Below are 22,395 nucleotides of genomic sequence, written 5' to 3'. Positions count from 1 at the left end.
AGAAAATAAACACAAAGATGCAACCTCAGGCTTTACACCGCTGTATTAGCTCAGTTCCATTTTCCAGTACAAGCTACCTGTTGCCTCTGAGCAGTTTCTCACATGCCCTCTGCCCTAGAGGGGAGCCAGAGGTTCCCAGACAGCCCCCTGCTCAGATGTTTCTGGATTGCCTTCACTTCAGAGAAACCCTTCCCTTGTAACAGAGGTAGTGGTGGTTTTCTTTCTCTCAGCCCACGGTAATTCATGCTTACACAGACTGGGGGAAGCTCCCTCCTTCCTTAGTTTCCCAAGACAGGTTTCCTCGTCCGTGTCAGTGACTTTCCATGAACTTCCATGCTCCACCATTGCCTTTCCCTGGGTTGTACAATGCTCGATGCTTGGAGTTAGTTTCATGTCAACCACCAGTATGGGAGGGGCCCTTTTCTGCATCTCCCTTCTCCCCCAACTGCTGCACGGTGATGCTGCATTGCACCCTGGTTCCAGTGGCAATGTTCTGCACATAGACACCTGCCTACATTCGTAACCCAAACCTGCACACAGATCTCCTAATGACCATCACGTGCTGTCCCAAAAGGACATCTCTTTCTACACAATAACATGGTAGACGGCCTGTTCATTCAGTTGCTTATTTGGGGTTCAAGCCCTCTCAGTCGCCTCTTGAGGCATCTGGATCCTGATTCTCACAGCATCTTCGCTTTTCCCCACGGCTCCTGCAGACTTTTGGTGATGAGAAGGAAAGAGAGAGCTGAACGTAGAGGGATTTATTTAGTTCCTGGTCCTCAGACTCTCAGCAGGAAACAGCCCACTAATAAAACCAACAATTGGTGAAGCAATTCAGTGCAACTTCCCCTTTTCAGCGTGGATACAAGAAGCTGCCCGATGCACAGGCGGAGAGGGCAGCAGTGAGCATCCAGACAAACAGCTCTGTCTTACCCCCAGCTGACCAGCCAGATTCTAGCATTCAGTACAGGGGCCAGCCTCAGCCATGGAAGATACGTACATCAGACACATTGAGCTGCTGGGCTTCGAGAAAAGGTTTTTTCCCAGCCAACATTATGTAAGTACTTGGAGATTACACTGCAGAGCAATAAACTGAAGGGTTTTTTTTCTTTAGGTATAATTCCTCTTGCCTTTGTTTTACCTTCAATTTTAAATAACACCTTGAAAGAGAGATTTTAAAAGTAACATTTCGGGGAAGGCTGCTGCTCTTCTGAGCTGAGACAGCAGGCTGGATTGTAGTTAGAAATGTCTGTTCCAGACCTGAACACTCAAGTGTTCAGGGGAGTTTGGGTCCAGATCTCACCTGCTTGACTGATTCCTATCTTTGTAATAGGCCAAGGGTGGCCATCCTGTGGCTCTGGAGCTGCATGCAGCTCTTCAGAGGTTAATATGCAGCTCCTTGCATAGGCACCGACTGGGGCTGGAGCTACAGGTGCCAACTTTCCAATGTGCCAGGGGGTGCTCACTGTTCTGCCCCAGGCCCTGCCCCCACTCCATCCCTTCCCCCGAGCCTGCCATGCCCTTACTCCCCCCCCACACCCAGGGCCTCCTGCGCATGCAAAACAGATGATTGCGGCAGGTGCTGACTGGTGGGGCTGCCGGCAGGTGGGAGGTGCTGGCAGCTGGAGTAAGGTGACCAGATGTCCTGATTTTTTTTTATAGGGACAATCCCGATATTTGGGGTTTTGTCTTACATAGGTGCCTATTACCCCCCCACCCCACCCCCAAGATTTTTCACATTTGCTGTCTGGTCACCCTAGGCTGGAGGGCGGGAGCTGATGGGGGGCTGCTGATGTATTACTGTGGCTCTTTGGTAATGTAATTTGGTAAATTCTGGCTCCTCCTCAGGCTCAGGTTGGCCAGTCCAGTAACAGGCTGAAACAAAATGAGGGGTGCTCAGAACCAAGAACTTTGGGGCAAATTGGAACTGAACGCCATGGCTCACATCACCTCTAGCTTTAACATGGAGCGTGTCACGGGGAGTTTGTGATCACTTGCCACTGTTGGAAAAGCAATTCCCCTAGCTCTCTGTTTCTCCCCAGTCTCTCTTGTATTTCTATTCTCTGGCTAACCTTTTCAATCCCTAATCTCTTTTCTGTATACAGGAGAGCTAGCTGAAATTTTTCAATCAACATTTTTTTTTTGGTGGGAAAACAAGTTTCACTGTAATAAAAATGTTCTGTGAAAACAGTTCTGCCTTGATGAAATTTTCAATTTTTTGATGAACCAAAATGAAAATTTTTAAAAATTCATTCTGAGTTATTTGGCATGGGAAAAAAAATGAAAGTTTTAATGGAAATAAAATAGGAGTTTTCAACCAGTTCTATTTTTTCTTTTAGGTTTTTGTAATTAAATATTGCCTCTACTCAACTGCCCTGCAGCTGAGCCTCTACAGAGTTGGCTGATTTTCTTCTAAGCACTGCAGCAGAAGGTTGTCTTGAGAAGTGATATGAAAGAGAATGGGACTTTAGCCTCATGGATCAGTTCTGGAGGGCATTCCATTACTAGGGGCAGTATAGAAGAAAGCACAGGGGTATTTTGAGAGGAGCAGACAAGCAGGTAGTCTAGACTGGCACCATGGGTGGTGTCAATGGAGTGGGGGATAGGGGAGTCCCATGTGGTATCTGCTGAATGGCTGTTTATAGGAAAATCGGCCCTTTGTACCAGACTATGCTAGAAACTGCTGTACTGTATATGCTTGTTGAGTTTTCTGTGAATAGAGAAAAATGAGGATTGTCATTGACACAGGTTTGGAGATGGATTGTAGCTAGACATGCTGAGTATGTGAGTGTGTGTGTGCAAACAAGGCTATCTACCTGGTGTCTCTTGGAAAATGGTTTACAAACGATTGTTTCTACATGGCTGTAAAAATTGGGGTCCTACAGAATAAACTGCAGAACCTGAACTCTGTTTGTTGTTCAATAGGTTTACATGTTCCTGGTGAAATGGCAAGATCTAACCGAAAAACTAGTCTATCGAAAATTTACCGAGATATATGAATTTCATGTAAGTCAACTCTTGGTTCGTATTGGTTCAGCTAAGTCTGGCTTGCGGGGGCAGCGGCCTGGAGGAGCTTAAAAGGCAAAAACAAAGGCCAAATTCTGTCCGTTTTGGAGAGTGCTCTGCAGGTTGTTCTGGTATGGTTATAGAATCATAGACGATTAGGGTTGGAAGAGACCTCAGGAGGTCATCTAGTCCAACCCCCTGCTCAAAGCAGGACCAACACCAACTAAATCATCCCAGCCAAGGCTTTGTCAAGCCGGATCTTAAAAACCTCTAAGGATGGAGATTCCACCACCTCCCTAGGTAACCCATTCCAGTGCTTCACCACCCTCCTAGTGAAATAGTGTTTCCTAATATCCAACCTAGACCACCCCCACTGCAATTTGAGACCATTGCTCCTTGTTCTGTCATCTGCCACCACTGAGAACATCCTCTTTGGAACTCCCCTTCAGTCTTGAGGCCATATTCTGTCCAACGAGACCTTTATAACACGCTCATCACTGTGCTATGGGGATGCCTATGCTTTTTATGCATGGTGAGGGAAGGTTCACAGTGACTCAGTGGAAGTTGCACATATGTTTTCAGAACCCTAATATAAAACTTGTAGCATTCAGTCTGGGCCAGGTGACCTCAGAGCATATGTGATCAGATTTCCTCAGGAGAGGGACAGGAATTAAGTGGCCTCAGCCACTTAAGTAGCAGCCTTTACTAGGTTGATTTGGAAGAAGGCTCTGGGCCGTTTTTCTAGCACCTTCCAAGCAGGGGTTTGTCATTCACCAGACAGAGGAGTCTGGAAGTAATTTTCTTTCTAGCAACGTTTTACTCCAATGAAGTGAGAAGTTAAGCTGGATACCAACTGCCCTCAGGAGAACTGGTTACCACAAGGTACAGACATCCTGTCCCAGGCCTTCCTGGGAGAGTGGCTTCTCTAACTCATTATCTCCAGTGCCACGCACGAGAAGAGCCTACTGCTGCTGCAGTATGTTGATGGTTTCAGGTTCACTTAATCATGAACGACGTTTATCCATCTGTAACACTTGGATAGTACGCCTTCCCTTACAAGTGTTGTGAAGCTTTATTCCAGTTTGGAAAGTATTCTGGTCCCCAGATAGGGGCAGACTATTATTTGATGATGATTTCTTTGCCTTTATTTACAATTTGTATTAAGAACTCAGTGTTAAAGGGTAAAACGTTCTTATTTTCAAAAGAGACATAGGAGCCAAAATCTCAATGAAAGACAATGGGACAGAGGCACCTAAGTGCCTAAAAGTCACTTCTGAAAAGATGGAACCTGGCTCCTAAGTCACTTAGGCACTTTTGAAATTTTTTTACCTAAAGTCCTTTGATGGGTGCCCAATCCTGCAAGTTGCTGAGTGCCATCAGCTCTCAGGATCTGACCTTTTAATGCTAGCTACCTGATTTGTCAGCACAATCAGCCAGTTAGCTGTCTAGGTACTATAAAATGAGATGCAAAATTAAGCTCTCAATTGGATGTGCAACCAGAGACCAAGTTGAAGCCTTTGGAAATCAGGGCCTGGGTCTCTTTTACCGGTGTCCTCAGCCTGAGCCCAAGGGATGAGCATTCTAGGAGTCTGATGGAATTTGGCCTGGATATGCTGACTGAACTGTGCACCTAATACTGGTTTCTCTTCTTATGCTAGAAATCCTTGAAAGAAATGTTTCCCATTGAATCTGGGGACATCAACATTGAGAATAGGATCATCCCTCACTTACCAGGTAAGCAGATGTATAGTGCAGCCAATCTCTTCAAGGCAGGAAGCTGGAATGAAAAGGGATGGCAGCCCCCATGTAATATGTCTGCATACACACAGACACCATGGTCTTCAGCGGGGATGGGACCTGAGACCTTTGGAACTATACAGTAACTCCATTAGGTGTGAGTAGCAGACTGTTGTAGTAACTGGAACTCTGCACTAGAGGGAGACATGGCTAAATGAACACCACAAAGGACTTGGTGTACTTCTTGTTGTATATTTCCTGAAGTGTAAGTGATCAACTCTAGAAAAACAGGATACAGCTGCAAAGTGTGTCAGTGCTTTTAGAGTCATTTCAGCAGAATTGGTAGGTGCTTTTAGGTGAACTGACATGCTTCTGTTTTTAAAAAAAGAGAAAAAACAAACCAATTAAATTACTGTAAATAAAACGTTAGAGGGGTTGCTGTGTTAGTCTGGATCTGTAAAAACAACAAAGAATCCTGTGGCTCCTTATAGACTAACAGACGTTTTGGAGCATGAGCTTTGGTGGGTGAATACAAACTTCATCAGACGCGTGTGGTGGAAATTTCCAGAGGCAGGTATAGATATGCAGGCGAGAATCAGTCTGGCGATAACGAGGTTAGCGCAATCAGGGAGGATGAGGCCCTCTTCTAGCAGTTGAGGTGTGAACACCAAGGGAGCGGAAACTGCTTTTGTGGTTGGCTAGCCATTCACAGTCTTGGCAAAAGCAGTTTCTCCTCCCTTGGCGTTCACACCTCAACTGCTAGAAGAGGACCTCATCCTCCCTGATTGAACTAACCTCGTTATCTCCAGACTGATTCTCGCCTGCATATTTATACCTGCCTTTGGAAATTTCCACCACACGCATCTGACGAAGTGGGTATTCACCCACGAAAGCTCATGCTCCAATACGTCTGTTAGTCTATAAGGTGCCACAAGACTCTTTGTCACTTTTGTAAATAAAACAGTCGCTTCACCTACTGTTTCAGATCACAGATCAGTTAACTGTCTATAGCTCAACTTCTGGCAGTTGCAGGGAAAATGGCCTAGCTGCCCCTGGAAGTTGTACATTAATGTACACCCATTTTCGGTCCCAGCCACGTCTCCCTCTTGCAATCTAGGGATGGATGAGCAATCGCTGAAAAAAACCCATGTCAGCCTGAGCACCATCCTTGGCAGGCAGAAAGCTTTTCAGGTCTTGTGGCTACTTGTTAAGGCAATGAGAGTCGGGAGATCTGTGTTCTGTTCCCAGTCTTCGGCAAGTCATTGCACCTCACTGTAAAACTGGGATAATGCTACCTATCTTCCTCAGAGTGATTATGAGGATTCATTCATGAATGCTTCTGAGGGAATGCATGCATAGAAATACCCATTAATAATTCTTTCTTGGAGTTACCTGAGTGAATAAGTGGATCAGGATTAGAACTCAATCAAGCTTGCACTGAAATCAAGAGGTATTTGCCCATGGACTTTACTGGGAGCTGGATTTGGCATTAGTCCCTGTCACTGATCTGAGTAACCTTTGGGTAAATGCAAACCTACTAACTGCCATTGGCTGGGGAATGTCCCCAAAGTCCCCGCTGTACTTTCCCCTGCCCTCATAAGCAGTTTTAAACACAAGTAGTTTCTCAAAGATGATTTCACTTTGTTGACATTAGTTATTGTAATAGCTGCGGTGGGTGGGGTCATATTTCTCTGTCAGCATTTGTTGCTCTATTTTTAATGAAATCCCTTTGATATGAGGAACGCCCAACATCTGGTCTGCTGGATTTAGCAGTGAAAGATGGTGGTCGTAAAGGGAAAGACAAAGTGGTATGTTCATCTGTCTCCTGTCCTGGTGCATGAAAATTCTTGCCTCCTTTGCAAAGTTGTTGCTATAGTCAGACTGTAGCGGCTGTGTCTTGATTTTGCTGAAAGGCCCCAGAAACATCATCTGTACATTTTGAGGAAGTTGTAAGATCCACCAGCATAGCCAGGAGAGCTGCTTGTAACCCTCACAGCAGTTCTGGTAAAACACAGGACTCGCTGAAATTCTGAATGAAATCCATTCAGACCTTTCTGAGTCACGTGAGCAGGAAAAATTTGTTGTTCCACTTTTCTCAATAAACTAAAGAAACAGACAAAAAAGTCCATTAAGAAATCATTACTAGTATGTTGGGGAGCCACGGCTGAAGCTCTGGCCTGTTGTCTTAGATAGGGCCTGTAGGTGTGCAAAATAAACAGCAGGAAACCACTCTCCATTATAAAATTCAAAGGACTCACGTGAGAGTTACAGTTGCCACAGCAATGTGCAGTCTTTAACGTGCCGTACGGTGCACAAGACCCCAAATGAATATAAGCCTGACACAGATAACATGACGCCTGTGGTGTGTTGTCTGTGCCAGGATATGCATGAAGTTATTCGTACAGCAGGAACAGCTGAGAACAATGGGAGCCGCTAGATGCTGAGCGTGTCTGAAAATCTGACCTACGTGGGAGCCGAGCTCTTTGGCAGTGTGCCCATAGGTTGGGGGAGGGAAATATAGTCCCTGGCTAGGGGTTAATACATGTTTATGGGTGGGGACCCTATAGGTTAGAAGGGAATTTTCTTGGCTTCCACCTACACAAAAAAACCACAGGTTCCCATAACATTTGATAGTGAGGTACCGAGGTGACCTTCAAAAGACCTATCTCAATATAGACCTTTATTTCCCTGGAAAGAATGAATCAAAATGCAAACTGCACCCCTCCATAAAAGTGCTGAGATTCATTCCTCTGCCTGCCCCCTGAACACAGTAACAAGCAGTATATTTATAGTGTTGATTTGCCTAAAGGCACATGGGTGTGCCTCAGAACAGGCACGTAGTAGTATTGATTTGAGGAACTGAAAGAATTACCCTTGTTAATGGGTGAAGTTAGTGGTTGCACTGGGCTGTAACTTATGCATGCACCTGTGTTCTTCAGAGTGCTCAAGACAATGTACTGATCATTTCATTATCTAATGCAAACACACTGGGTGAGGTGACCTAGTAAAAATTGCAGAGACATTAATTTCCTTGTATTATCTCCATAGTTTGTTTATTTTCTCTCCACCTTCTGCCAGGAACTTAGCCCAGCCTCCCTGCTGCTGGTCTTCCTACTGCAGAGTTAAAGAATTAATGCACATCCTCATATCTCCGTCCTTCCCCATACACCCCATCTCTTTTCCCTCCTGTGTGAACAATCTGTAAACAATGTAATATGTAACAACGAATTCTAGCTCAGATTGAGTAACTAGCTTCACCTGTCCACTCCTGGTCATAGTCTGGTTTGAGGAGCTTTTTCTCCCTCCAGTTGATTAAATTGGATTATTAAATCCAAGAGCTGTAGGCTTCTGTTCAGTAGGTGTAGGGCTTCTGTTAACAGGGCATCTCCTGTCACTGAGTCTGAGGTGTGATCACTGCTGCTCTGAGACACATGGCAGTTCAACGGCATGTGGAATTGAGAGGAAGGATGGTCCTACTTAGGGCACTACCTGGGACTCAGTTCAGTTCCCTACTCTGCTACAGACTTCCTGTGTGGTCTTAGTTATCTAGGCCTTTTCTACACTGGGAACTTACATTGGTATTGGTGCATCTCTTGCAGATGTGAAAAATCCATGCCACTGAAAGATGTAACTATACTGACCTAACCTCCAGTGCATAAAACGCTAGGTAGACAGAAGAACTGTTAAATTGATCTGGCGACCGCTTGTCAGGGAGGTGGATTACCTGTGCCAACAGGAGAACCCCTTCCGTCAGCGAAGCTGTGTTTAACATTGCAGCTGCACTGCTGTAGCGTTCTAAGACTAGAGCTCCCCTTAGCCTCTCTGTGTCTCAGATCTCTGCCTGCCAAAGGGTGGCAATAGCACGGTCCTGCTGCACAGGGAAGTTGTTTGAAATTGAGATGTGGGATGGGCCAGTGGTTAGGGCACTCGACTAGGGCTTGGGAGACCCAGGTTCACTTCTCTGTTCAGCTGCATTCTTCCCCAGTGACCTTAGAGCGGGTCATGGCTTAAAACGCAGCGTTGGCACTGGAGTGCTTAAAGAAAGATGCTCCTACACTGACGGGAGAGCTTCTCCCCTGGGCATAGTTACTTCACCTCCACGTAGCGCAGTCTATGGTGGCAGGGGGGGAGAGGTGGTAAAGTTGGTGTAATGATATCGCTCAGAAGTGGTGGGCGATATTTTTCGTCCTCCAGGACTGTGTTTATGATGCTTCAGCCTGCGTTCTGATAGAGAGAGAGAGAGAGGTGATCTCCCAGCCTCTCAGAAGTGAAGCAGGACCATTTAGAACAAAGGCTGTCAGCTTTGTTCTAATCTATTGACCCATAAGAAGCTGAGGTGGGCTTACCCTGGTGATGGCTATGGGGATTACGTTAGAGCACCACAGCACTAACATGAGGTCTTCCTCTCTCCGTCGGCCTGTTCCCTTGTGGGGGCTGAAAGCAATCTGCTCAGATTAGTACTCTCTCCACAAAGCTGCTGTGTCTGTCTTCACTGCAGAGCTTCTGCTTAGATCCAGGGTGTGCAACTAGCTGCCAGACCGGGCTTCTGCTGCTGGCTTGACAAAGGGAGGAACTCTGTGCTCTGGCAGCAGAACTTTTAAAAGACGTAGGTCCGTATTTACGATGGGCCTTTCAAAATGTTTGCCAAGGACACGTTTTTCCGAAGCACCCTTGGGATGTAGCTGCACTGATGGCACCCATTTGGTGTCAGCAGTAGCCACCGCTTTCAGAAATGTCCCCTGTGGCATCTAAGGAGGCTTTGAGATGCTCCCAAACTCCATTACCTTAAAAGGGAGCAAGAAGCCATCTGAGTAACAGTCACTATAGATTAGAACCTTTTGGGTTCTACTCAGCTCTTTTTGAGGTTGATATTCGGTATCGAGGTGACTGCGTGGACAGCTCTACCAAAAGCGCTGGTCACAAAAAATAAGTCTCCCTGGTTTTGCTCTTTTCTAGCACCCAAATGGTTTGATGGCCACCGATCTACACAGAACAGACAAGGCACGCTGACTGAATACTGCTACACCTTGCTGAATCTGCCGCACAAGATTTCCCGATGCTCCCATGTTCTGAACTTCTTCAAAGTCAGGCCTGATGACTTGAACCCACCCGCAGACAGCCAGTGAGTACGGCCACTTCTACCAGAACTCAGGGTGTCTTAACCACTTAAAAATCTAATCTAGGTATCTTTCTACGAGATCTGCTCTAGCTGAAACAGGAGGTATTGCAGGGAAGTCCTGCAGCCTGTGTTAGGCAGTGGATCAGACTAGATGATCACAATGGTCCCATCTGGCTTTATAACCTATGAATCTAACTCAAACTGATGTTAAATTTGTAACATACACATTTGTATGCAACTTTCTTATGTTTGTCTTTACCCCAGCGAGAAGGGGAGGAGTTCTCATCTATTCAATTGCTGATGTTCTGATTAACATGATCAGATTTCTTCTGTTACTATAATAGGAGACTAATATCCTAGAATATATAAAAAATATATGATATGATATAATATATTACATAGCCAGAGCACTATTAACAGCTATAGTTAATGTTGCCTGCGCATTTCCATTCTAAGCCCCTGTTTCCAGGTCAAATTTTCAGAAAGATTGAGTGACTATCGGGCTGAAGTATTTCAGGCCTGGCCTCGGCCCAAAGATGAGGTTATTTTCATTGTTTATTGCATAGGAATTGGGTACTATCTCTTTAAATAGTTGATAAGCCCTCTAATAGCCTTCCCTGTCTTCCAAGGGTACATCTACACTAGACCTGGAGGTGCAGGGATGATGACCAAGATGGTCAGGGATGTAACCCCGTGCTCGGGGCGACCCTAAACCTCTGACTGCCAGAATCCAGGAGGAGGGGAAAGTGGATGGATCTTTCCAAATTGCCTTGTTCTGTACACTCCCCTGATGCTCTGGTACCGGCCACTGTCTGAGACCGGGTACTGGGCTAGATGGACTATGGGTCTGATCCAGTATGGCTGTTCTTATGTTCTTTGTATGGAGGGAAGGGAACCCTGTTGCTGATAGGAACGGGGAGAAAACAGAGTCAAGACCCACTGGCATTAAACTGACTTCACTCTTGTTTATCTAGCATCAAGAAACCAGAGACATATTTAGTGCCAAAGGAATCCAAGAAAAACGTTGCAGGTAAGAAGTAGTTGTGGTTTTTATTCTGATGCTGGTAAGCAACCGCTCTAGCCACAGCGAGCACATGGTTCCATCAGCACTGTGGGAAAATATCTACAGAGGAAGAACAATCTCTAGGGTGGGACAGTGTTCAGCACAGCATCAGCTTCCTTGCCCCTTGGTACAAGGGCTGGCCCTGCTGCAAGGCAAATCTCCTCAGCCATGGAGCAGGAGGTGCCAGCTGCACACCGAGCAGCATGGCCTTCTCTGCAGAAGTGGCCTGGAGGGTGGGTATAGTAAGTTGAGAAGCTGCCCCTGGAGTGGCGAATGGAGGGTTCCAAGCCAGCCTGAAGGGATGGCAGCCTCAAAGCGGGTCCAATATAGACCCACTGTGGCACTAAGTGCCAGACTCATGCACTCGGAATGAACACATTGTACTGGAGGTTGCAGTCCAACAGCACGGTCGGCCCTGATCCAGCAAAGCGCATATGCCCAGTAAGGATGGACTGAAACACATGCTTAAATTGTTTGCAGAACTGGGGCCTTATGCTGCAGTAGTGTTATTTCTCAATAGAACTTGACAGAAACCAAGTTCCTCTCTTCGTGCTTGGGGCACCCGATAGAACATGGATACGCTGCCCTTTTTCCTTTCATACAGAATCCGTCTTCATTCTAGACGCTTCCCATGCATGACTGGAGCGGGTAGGCTAGGTCTCCTTGAAAGTCAAACCCATTCTTCTTTCCTTGTAAGGTTTCAAACCTTCAGCCAGGGGCCTGCTCGGCTAGTGGGGCTTCCCTTCCCTTCTGCAAACGCCATTTCCCACTCAGGACAGGCTGATAATGGTGGATCTGTAGGCCAGTGCATATTTTACAGAGTCACCTTACTTGCTATTCCATTGCTACTGCTGTCTGCAGAGCATTTACTGCCAATGGGAGAACTGAAGCCTTACAGCAGAACCAGTCTGCCTGGGGCAGCAAATGTTTAGTGACGGTTCATGCATGAGTGATGGCAGCCTGTGATGGGCAAATATTTTCTGGAACATTTATACAACATACTAAATACTACTGCTTGCTTACTTTGTTATGAATATAATCATTTGGGGCCCTTAAGCCACAGTGGCTGTCTTGCTGTTTTTCTTGACCCTTGTTAGAGGAACTCCAAGACCATTGCTGCTGAGGGTGGTGAGAACACCCGAACTGCTACCCCTTAGGAAGTGAGAAACTTTTGGGCTTTCCACTGAAGTTCTGTGGAGTTTCCGCAACCTCTTCCCGGGTGATCAACAGCTTTACTGCTGGATGGAAAACGATTAAAGGAGCTCATGAAATCCTGTCCCCGCTTCTCTCTTGCAGACATTACTGGCCCCATCATCCTCCAGACGTACCGAGCTATTGCTGACTATGAGAAGAATTCCAGTACCGAGATGGCTCTGAAAACAGGGGACATGGTGGACATTGTGGAGAAGAGTGAAAGTGGTAAAGCCCATTGCTCTGGAGGGATGTGCCCTGGCTGCAAAGTTCAGGGCTGATTGGATCCAGCTTGTTGTTTCAGCCCATTGTAGAGACAGGGATTTTTGTGTTGGGCCTATCTCTAGGTCTGTAGAGCTGCTTTCACAGAAGTAGCCAGGCCTAGTGGGTTGGGAACAGGCCTGAGCGCTAAGCACACTTGGTTTCCCTTCCTGGCTCTGCCACTGATTCATTCTATGACAGTTTTGTGGGCGCCAGTCCTGAGCCCACAGCAGAGACCAAGTGGGGAGGCAATGTGCCTTTCCAACCGCTTTGGGCTGTTGGGGCAGCAGGTGTAGCTGGGATGGGGGAATCTCTGCACCCACCAGGGAGGCCTCTGTGCTGGAGGTACCCCTGCAGGGAAGCCGCCTGGCTGCTCTGTGGCCCCCGTGCAGAGGTGATGGAACTAGGGGTGCTTGAAGTGCTTTCCATCATATCCAGGGTTTACAGTGTGGTTCAACGGCTCTCAGCACCCCCGCTATACAAATTGTTCCAGCCACTCTATCCAGTACAACCACTGCAACATAGCCACAGTGCAGGGAGGAGTTCCTTCCAGTGCGTCTGTAAATCACAGCCCCTGCCTCCCTCCTGAGGGGTGGCTCAGCAAGTGAAAACTTGCACGGTGCTGTAGACCTGCAACATACTCTATATGTGGACGGGAAGCTCTTTGGGGCAGGGGCCATCTTTTCATTCTGAGTTGTACAACACTGAGCACCGGGTCCTGGTCCAGGGCTGGAGCTACTGGGTGCTACCACAGCACAAAGGTAACAATAAAGTGAGCATCTGTATATCAAAATGTGTTTTAAGAACTTCTGTGCCCTAAGTATGGAAGCTGAGAGCATTTCTAAATATATATACACACATGTAAAGACAGCAAGCACTCTACGATCACAATCCTGCCCTGAGTGAAGGTCACATGACAGGGGACATCTCTTTGTGAGGCTGTGATGCAATCCTAGAAAGCCCTTTGAGCTTCCCTCATGATTCCTGGGATTGGTGCCAAGGGAGGAAATAACATTCTAAATTTACGGTCTGCATGGTTGCAAAACAAAAGTGGACTTCCCCTCTCCTGTTGTCATGGTGATTGACACAAAGAATCACTTCTAAACTGAGACATACAGGAGCTACTCAGGGAAACACTGATTACTTCCCATCCTGCCCAGTCAAGTCACTGTGAAGTGTTCAGAGGCAGATGCACGACTTGTTTGTACATACACAGTAGCCTCTTTACCCCACTGATTCTTACAACAGCTCTTCTCGGTCCACCTTCCACTCCTTTGCATCCTATTGCTTTCCACACAGAGGTCCCTTAATGACCAGTCCAATAGTCAATTAAAAGAGCCAGGGTTGGGTTTTGTTAGGTTGCCATCAATGTTTTCTAGAATATTCTGGAACAGCTACTTAGATAAACTTCCAAATGTAGACAGGGCCTTAGGGAATCTTATCAGATTTTCTAGGCCTAGAAGCCATAGACAGTTCCAATTATGCTGCTGGTGCTTCATTGGTAGGAGAGGCACAACAGTAACCCCTGAAAATGAATATCAAGATAGGTTGTCCCATGGTTCTGCGGTTTAGTTGTCCCACAGATAAAGAACAGGGCCAGGAGACCTGGATTCTATTCTCTATTCTGCTAGTGACTCTGTGTGACCTCAAAGAAGTCCCTTAACTTCTCCATTTCTCTCTTTCCCCTTTCTGTCCAGTTGGGTTAATGACGATGCCCCTAGCTCACAGGCCTGGGGTGAGAGTTTTATTTGTACAGTTTTGGGAGCTGCAGCCTGCAGAGTAAATGAATAGTATTGACTGCTGTGCTGTTTGCGGCTGGCTTTGTTACAGGCTGGTGGTTCTGTCAGTTAAAGAATAAACGTGGCTGGGTCCCAGCTGCTTACCTGGAGCCTATGGAAGGTCCTGATGAATCTGAAGAGCAGGATCCTAACTATGCAGGTAAAAAATCCCAAACTCACACCAATAGATCCACACTGGACATCTCCATGTTCCTGACCAGGATTCTGGAGTAATCCTAGGAGAAACTGCACTTAGATGATTCATCTCTCTGAATTTGCAGTGAGCCAGTATGTTCTAGGGCTGGACTTCAGGAGTATAGCCAGTACTGTGTGAATTCCCATGCAGTGGCACCACGATCAATGATGCTTATAGTTTAGGTACCTCGCTACTGACCTCAGGGCCCAAATCAAACCCCAGCACTTGAACCTCCCCAGCTCTGGATCCAAATTGGGTCTTGTTTAAAATGGGATAAATTGTTTGTGTATTGTCTCGGTCATTCCGGAGCTGTGGCCTGGATCACTGAGGAGCCTTTCTTTGGATATTAACACCTAATGCACCCTTTAAGCCTTTGATTCTATTATCTTGTGCTCAGGGGAGCTCTATGTTGTCAGAAAAGGCTACACAGCTGCTGAGGATGATGAGCTCACGCTGAAAGAAGGAGATGCCATAGAGGTTATCCATAAGCTACTTGATGGCTGGTGGGTTGTCAGGTAAGAGAAATCTAAATGACATGTCATGGTAAATGGGATTTGGTTCTTTGGGCCACTCGAGGGGAGCCATAGAGAACCTGGCCATTCAATCTAATTACCAACATGAATTATAGGGTGGTTTTTTATAGATGAAGCTGGTAGCATCACCCATTATTAAGGTTGGCTAACACTTCCCATTATAAGACCCTGTTTTCAATTGTTTATAACTTTGCCAGACTTTCATCATTGGGGCTGAAATTTGCCATGCTAGGTGTCTGCCTCAGATTGATTGATTTTTTGGGGGGATGGGAATTTTCACCCCAAACATTCAGCTGTTCCCAAGAATGAGGCTGGGGAAAAATACATTGATTTCCCTCCCCCCTCCATATTAAACTATTTGGGAGACCTTTTCCTTGAAAAGCTTTAGTGCCTCCATGCTTTGGAGCAGGACCTTAAAATGTGTGTCACCTTTGTGTCAAAGATGTGCCTTTTGCCATCCCCATGACAAATTGGGCCAAGTTATAAGCCTCTCAAAACTAGTAGTTGGCAGTTGCTCAGCAGAGGAAACTTGGTATCGCACAGCTAAAAGCCCTGAAGATTCCATTCACAGTGATCCTATTCCAGCCTCCTCTGAGCAGGACTTCGCTTGAAACTGCAGCTCTGCTGTGGGTCATGCTGGGGCAAGGCATAGGAATGGAAAACAGGGAGGCTGTCTCAAGTATTTTCAGTAACCCTGCGGCTAGCGCCAAGATGCATGGAAGAGGAAGCTGCCTGACTTAAGTGCACAGGGGGAAAGAGCCAAGGGGGTGGAGTTGAAGAAGCATGAAGGTTTAGCTCCTCAGATAGTGCAAATCACAACTGGGGAAGGCGGCTGGTTAGGGGCTGAGGGAGATGGGGACCTGCTGGGTAAGGAGAATGGGTCTATGTGGGAGGTGGAATATAAGAACTGACAAAGAGACACAGTTCAGGGGGACAACTGAACCAGGCTGGGCGAAGGGGCAGCATGAGGAGGGAGACTGGGACTAGGAGCCAGAAGGGAGAAAAGTCAATAGGGAAATGAGTCCTTCTGTCTTCAGAGCGGGTTTGAATAGTGTGCAGTAAACAAGGCCTGGCACCATCCATTTCAACGACAAGGAGAGACAACAATGCTGAATAGTTGTTCATTCAGTGAGCACCATCCATCTGTGCACTGAATGAGGCAGTGGGCCTGTGGAAAAAATAGGATGTGAGCACCGAATTATAGACTGTATCATACTGCATTTGGGAGTCAAAATTAAGGCTTTACAGGCCATCCTAATTCTGGCAATTCCTAACCTTTGAGTGCTTGCCTTTGCAACCTTAATAATACTCTTGTAACATAGTTTGTGTGTGTGTAATAATCTACTGTATGCCGTAGAATTAGTGGTACATTGAGATGGATTCTAGCCAGCTGATTGGCTAACATTTAGGGCATTGAAAGCACCACTAGGTGCCTTTTGAAACTGTATCTCCCAATCCAGAGAGAAGTTCTGTGTGCTCAGATCAGAGGCCTGTGAAGCAGGAATGCTGGAGTTGAATGCTGGCTCCTAATACCCACTACCCCTGTGACCAGGGCAAGTCACCTAACTTCTCTGCCTTGGTTCCTCACTCTTAAAATGGGACGGGTAAAAGCCACATCACAGGCATGTTGTGAGGATAATTCATTAGTTGCTGATTACAAACAATGAGGATGTGAAGTGCCATAGAAGCACCAAGTATTGTAACTGTCTGCGGTGGTGGTGGGGGGGCAGAATCTGTTAGTTTGCTATAGCAATCTTGGCGCAGGGCATTTTCCGCCATAGAGCATCAGCAGCTCCCTGATGGTCTTTAAGCCTCAAGCAATGCTTTCTGCCTTAATTGTTACTGCTTAAATAAAACAGATGCTTTAAGACACAATGAGCTTTGTTTGAAGGGCTTAATGCAACTCCCTTTCAAGTTAATGGAATTTAGATCAGGCCTTAAAAGATATGAGTCATTTCTCAGTGTAGTGATTTTACCTGCTCATTCTCTAGAATGGACAGACTCTCTGAGGTATCTGCAGGCAGCTTTTGAGATGGAGGAGAAGAGGAGCAGGTTGCTTTGTCAGCTGTCACCACTAGAGGTTGAAAATAATCCCCCCAGAACTGCTAAACTGCCAGGAAGATAGATTTATAGATTCCGAGGCCAGAAAGGACCATCTAGTATGACCTCTTGTAGAACCCTGAACACAGAACTTCCCCCAAAATCATTCCTCAAGCAGACCTGTTAGACAAACATCCCATCTCGATTTTAAAATTGTCCGTGATGGAGAATCCTCCAAGACCCTTGGTAAGTTGTTCCCCTGATTTGGATAGACATGCAGTCGTGATGACCAAGGAGCTGTACGTGTAAGTGATGTTGTTATTTTACACCCCAGGAAGGAAGAAATCACCGGTTACTACCCATCCATGTATCTGCAGAAATCTGGGGAAGAGAACAACCCTGTGAAGAATGAGCTGAGAAACAGAGGCGCCCCTCCTCGACGGTAGGATGGGCAAACAGGGTCTGCTTGTTCCGTAGAGAAAGTGTGATGAAGCAAACCAGGCTGTGGGTTGGAATGCCTGTCGCTTGCCCTAGAAATGAGGAACTGCTTAAGTGCTATGTGAGGGGTGGGGCAAGAGTGTTGCTAAAAGGCTTCCTTCCTGAGAAGAAAGACGAAGGAACGAATCTTGCAAGGTGCCTGCTGAGTAACTTCAATTCCCATTGATGATGTTGGGATATGAGGATGCTAAACTCTTTTCAGCACAGGCCTATGCAGACTTCACTCAAGGACTGTCTCTACTCAGATTTATTTCTAGGTGTCTGCCTGCAAAGTTTCTTTTCTGGGGATAATCTTGGTTAATTTTCAGATTGGATTCTGTTTTCAAACTGTGTTCACTGAGTCTTTGAAAAGCGAGCAGAGATTTGACTAATCGGAGCTGCCAAACTAGCTAATCTGATGGGAGGATTTGAGCTAATGGAAGGGATTTTATTTTGATTGAAAAATAAAAGGTAATTAAACTCTCTGGTGCTGATGCAGCAACAACTGCTGGAAAGTGCAGAGTTGAACTGTCTCTCTTCATTTCATCCCAAGCCAGGTTTCATACCTAAATTCGCAAATCCAGCTTGTGGTCTGATTCTGAGCTGGTGTGGATTGGCATAGCCCCACTGATGTCCATGCAGTAAAAATCTAGTCAAGCTAAGGTATCTATAGGGCACCAGTCACTGAAGTTCGCAGTTGTCACTATATAGAAAGAGAGAGAGAGACTCCTAAAGATATTATGAGTGAAGGATGAACCGACAAAAAGCAGTGAGTTTGGGTTCAGTCTGGATAAGCACCCAAAAGTTCTGCTGTTCACTTGCATTAAACAAAGTAGCCCTTGTAAGGTGTACACACCTCCCATTGTGAAGAAAATTGCTTCTACTTAGGGCAGCTATGAAATGAGTGCATGTAATTTCACAGATGTGAACTGTGTTGAAATTTTAGGAGTGAGTAGAGGTATGGTAATGGAATATGAAACCTCTTCCACTTAGATAAACAGTATGAACCCAATGTGAAAAAATAGCCAGGATAGATAGTAGGTGCCATCTGCTCATAGCTGTTTGATGGACCGGTTATGAAAATGAGTTGGTCTTAGTTCAGATCCCAGAAGAGAGGCAAACACCTGCTCAGAACTCCCAGGGGCAGCATGCTATCTTATTTCAGCTGGGAATCCAGCCCCATGTCTTCATGTTCATGTTTATTTTCACTTTGTACAGTACTTTAGTTGTGTGTGATGGGTGTAGCTTGGGAAACAACAGGCTGAAACCATGCTTCCTAAATCATGTAATCTGATCTGTCTATGGGCCAGGTTCTGATCCCATTGAAATTTATGGGCGTTTTGCCATTGATATCAAAGGGACCAGTATTTTAGTGTGTGTGTGACACGCACAGTGTGAATGCCCTGATAGCCATGAATTCCTACACTGGAATTACACTGGTGATATACCAGAAACAATTGACATAAAGAGGCATAGGTGAGCAGTGTGGCTCAATGGATGGGACACTTTGCCACTCACCTGCTATGTGATCTAGATAACAAGTAACTGATGCTTGCCTTCCTCAGGAATGTACTTTGAGATCGATGGAAGAGCTAAGTTAGTGTTGCTGTTGTTTACTGTAATTATATCCTAGCTTCACACTTATTTATTCCTTTTTAAAGCATTCGTTCATAGCAGCTAGATGCTGCCTGACTGATTTTACACAACAAATCACATAAGGTTGCTCACAGTTGCTGACACTAATCCATGGTCCTTTTGCCTGGGATAATCCAAAGCAATCGTAAATTAAATCCAATGAGAATGCTCTCCACAGGATGAAACTCTGCCAGGCCTACAAGAGGGGAAGGTTCCCGCAGTGGGGACCTGTAAGTAAGAAAGCATAGATAGTTAAAATGGCAAAAACTGAAAGATTCACTCTTTCTCAACGCAGGTCGACCATCCGAAATGTCAAGAGCATCCACAACCAAAACCGGAAGCAGATCAGCCAGGAGACATACAGACGGAACAGCATGAAGTATAGGAAGATGAAGACGCAGAGCAAGCTCCAGAACAAGTCCAACATGATTAGTAAGTTTCAATCTGACATACTCACTAGACGGAAAGCCTGTGTCATGTACAGCAGGGGGGAGGATGGTTGTACTCAAGGAGACCCTCGTGTGTATTAGGCCTCCGGGCTGGTGGATATCACTACGCTTCCTAGTCTACCCACCACATTGCAAGTCCTCATACCTTGCTGAGGTTGCTCAGGGGTGTTTGTGGCAGTGGGAGAATCCACACACCGGAGCTAGTGATGGCCACTTGGTCTAATTTTGAGCTGCAGACAGCACTTCTACAGCAGTGCCGGGCAACCAAATCAATGGCAGGTCAATCCAGACTGTAAGGAATGGCCAAGCGTCAGATTTTCAAGGAGCCGAGCATGTGCACCTCCCATTGCCTTCACTGATGGCTATGGGTGCTTAGCGCTTACAAGCATCAGGCTACAAAGGAGTTTGGTTTATTCTCTTTAGAAGAGTACAGACTGAGCGGTTCTAGAGAAATGGTCTTCATTATGAAATGGCCTGATGAATCTGATGGTGATTACAATCTCTTGCAATCCTGACAAAGCAGTTTTCTATGAGCAGTAAATAGGGAAGTGGGTTTCATACAAAGAGTTAGACATATATGGAAAAGGTAAAAGGGAAAGGCCACTGAAGCAAAGACTACAGATGGAATGAGTTCAAGAGATGCTTAGATTCGTTTCTGGAATAGCAAGGCATTGAGAGTATGAAAAATCATGGAGGTGGAAATAGGGCAGGCCCCAGAAGGGCCAGTACTAAACCCCAAAGGGTGGAAACTAATGATTTCCGATTTCTAAAACGTCTTAAATGCCTGCAAATAATGGGAGGCAATATATGGAAAGCCCAGTAATGCATTTGGGACATTCCTAGTGAATGGGAAGCTATACAATGAGCGTGGAGCAACACAGCAAGCTAAGTAGCACATCCAGTTAGCCAGAGAGAGGCCCACACCAAACATCTGGATCCAGACTTTACAGACCTAGAAGGCTAGAAGGGATCAGCAGATTGTCTAATCTGACCTAACACAGGCCACCCACACTCCATACACAACAACCAAAATTAAACCAAAGCGTTTTACGGACTTCGAGATACTAGACTATTATGAACCACAGAGAGAGAACAGGAGGAACCCAGGTGCACCCAGTGCCTGAGCCCCCTGCAATGGCAGAGAATTGATTGTGTTATACCCAGATGAATCTAGCAACTGGTCCGTTCCCCCGTGTTGCAAAGGAAGGTGAAACCCTCCAAGGTTACTGCCAATCTGCCCTGGGAGGAAAATTCCTTCCTGAATCCCGATCCCACATCCAGCAATCAGCTAATTCTGAGCAAGAGCCAGCCAGCTACCTGAGATACAACTTTGAAACTCGATCCAAACTCTGCTGCTGGCTCCTTTGCCTGCAGTTTGGTGAATCAAAAAGTAGTATGGAATCTAAATGTTGTGACATCAGCCCCCTCAACTAATCTAGGGCCTGATCCTACAAGGCGCTGAGCACCTTTTTAGAACCACGATTTAGCAAAGAGCTTTAAGCATGTGTCCATCCCTGTTCAGCAAAACATATAAACATGAGCCTGACTCCAAGCATCTGCTTAATGGAGGTGCTTAAAGTTAAGGATGTGCTTAGTTCTTGCTTTGACTAGGGGCTAATTGAGGATGCTCAGCACCTTTCAAGATACACTTCTCACCTCATATAGGATTGAGCCCATATTTAGTAAATTATCATATGATATCAGTGGATGAAATTCTCTGGCCTGTGTTACACAGGAGGTCAGACTAATGATCCTGTCTGGCCTTAAAATCCAGGAATAAAGCAAACCACAGAAAAACATAGAGAGGAGGAAGGGAAAAATACTTTCCCCAGATGGAAATTTTTGAATGTTTAGAACAAGAGTGTGATGGCTTTATGGGAGTTGATACTAACAAATCCCTCGCAGATTCTAAACCATTTTTTCAGCCCCCATGTTCCCTTTAGAAGGACCCGATTTAGTACTAGATTTTGGACTCACTGACATCAAACACTGATGCTGGGATCAAAATCCATTGGGAGTGTAGAGTACCTAAGTCACTTGGCCTTCTCTGAAAGTCCCAGACCAATATGCACAGATATTAAAGTGGGCCTGACATGGAACTTTCACATATTTTTATGTCTTATTTGTAGGAGAGAAAAATGAAATGGTGGAAAACGTGTCCAAGGCCCAACCGGCTGTTCCGCCACGACCCAGTAAGGACCTGATTATGAATCGTTGTACAGAGAGCACGAAGAGCAAGATCAAATGATCCCATTGGGGGGGAAAAAAAATAAAGCTGATGCTTATTCTCTGCCAGGACTCTGTAGCCAGACTGGACAGTTCTGGTGAATTTCAGCACCTCTACAAGAGTGGCAGTTCAGTGTTTCTCAGAGCTACAGGTTATGGCACTTCAGTTGAGGTTCCCCATATAATTCAGTCTCTCAACCAATCTGAATTGTTCTAAACTTGATGGGCCAAATTTAGTCTTCATTTATACTTGTGTAATCCAAGGGAGTACAATGAGCCTGCATTGGTGCACACAAGGACAGAATTCGGCAAGATATACTTAGTGACCGTCACATTTTAAAAAAATGTTTACTATGAACTGCTACACAAAATACAGTTGATCAAGTATCAGAGGGATAGCCCATGTTAGTCTGTATCCACAAAAATAATGAAAAGTCCGGTGGCACCTTAAAGATGAACAGATTTATTTTGGCATAAGCTTTTGTGGGTAAAAACCTCACTTCTTCAGATGCATGGAGTAAAAATTACAGATACAGGCATAAATATATATTGGCACATGAAGAGAAGGGAGTTACCTTACAAGCGGAGAACCAATGTTAAAGGCCAGTTTAGTCAGGGTGCATGTAGTCCACTCCCAATAATTGATGAGGAGGTTCACTCCATGCATCTGAAGAAGTGAGAATT

The 22,395-nt window shown here is 45.7% G+C and overlaps 1 protein-coding gene across 1 annotated transcript; it reads left to right on the top strand.

Moving 5' to 3' along the window:
* The first annotated feature begins 845 nt into the window (after positions 1-845).
* On the top strand, positions 846-22,165 carry NCF1 (neutrophil cytosolic factor 1). Its single transcript, XM_030536897.1, has 11 exons — positions 846-1,057; positions 2,926-3,006; positions 4,665-4,740; positions 9,700-9,865; positions 10,837-10,892; positions 12,222-12,344; positions 14,208-14,315; positions 14,749-14,866; positions 17,259-17,366; positions 19,332-19,468; positions 21,615-22,165. The coding sequence occupies exons 1-11, from the start codon at positions 986-988 to the stop codon at positions 21,731-21,733; spliced, it is 1,164 nt and encodes a 387-aa protein (XP_030392757.1). The 5' UTR covers positions 846-985; the 3' UTR covers positions 21,734-22,165.
* Positions 22,166-22,395: the final 230 nt, after the last annotated feature.

This window comes from Gopherus evgoodei, chromosome 17 (assembly GCF_007399415.2).
Source record: "Gopherus evgoodei ecotype Sinaloan lineage chromosome 17, rGopEvg1_v1.p, whole genome shotgun sequence".
NCBI classification, from domain to species: domain Eukaryota; kingdom Metazoa; phylum Chordata; order Testudines; family Testudinidae; genus Gopherus; species Gopherus evgoodei.
This window is presented reverse-complemented; position numbering and strand designations above follow the sequence as displayed.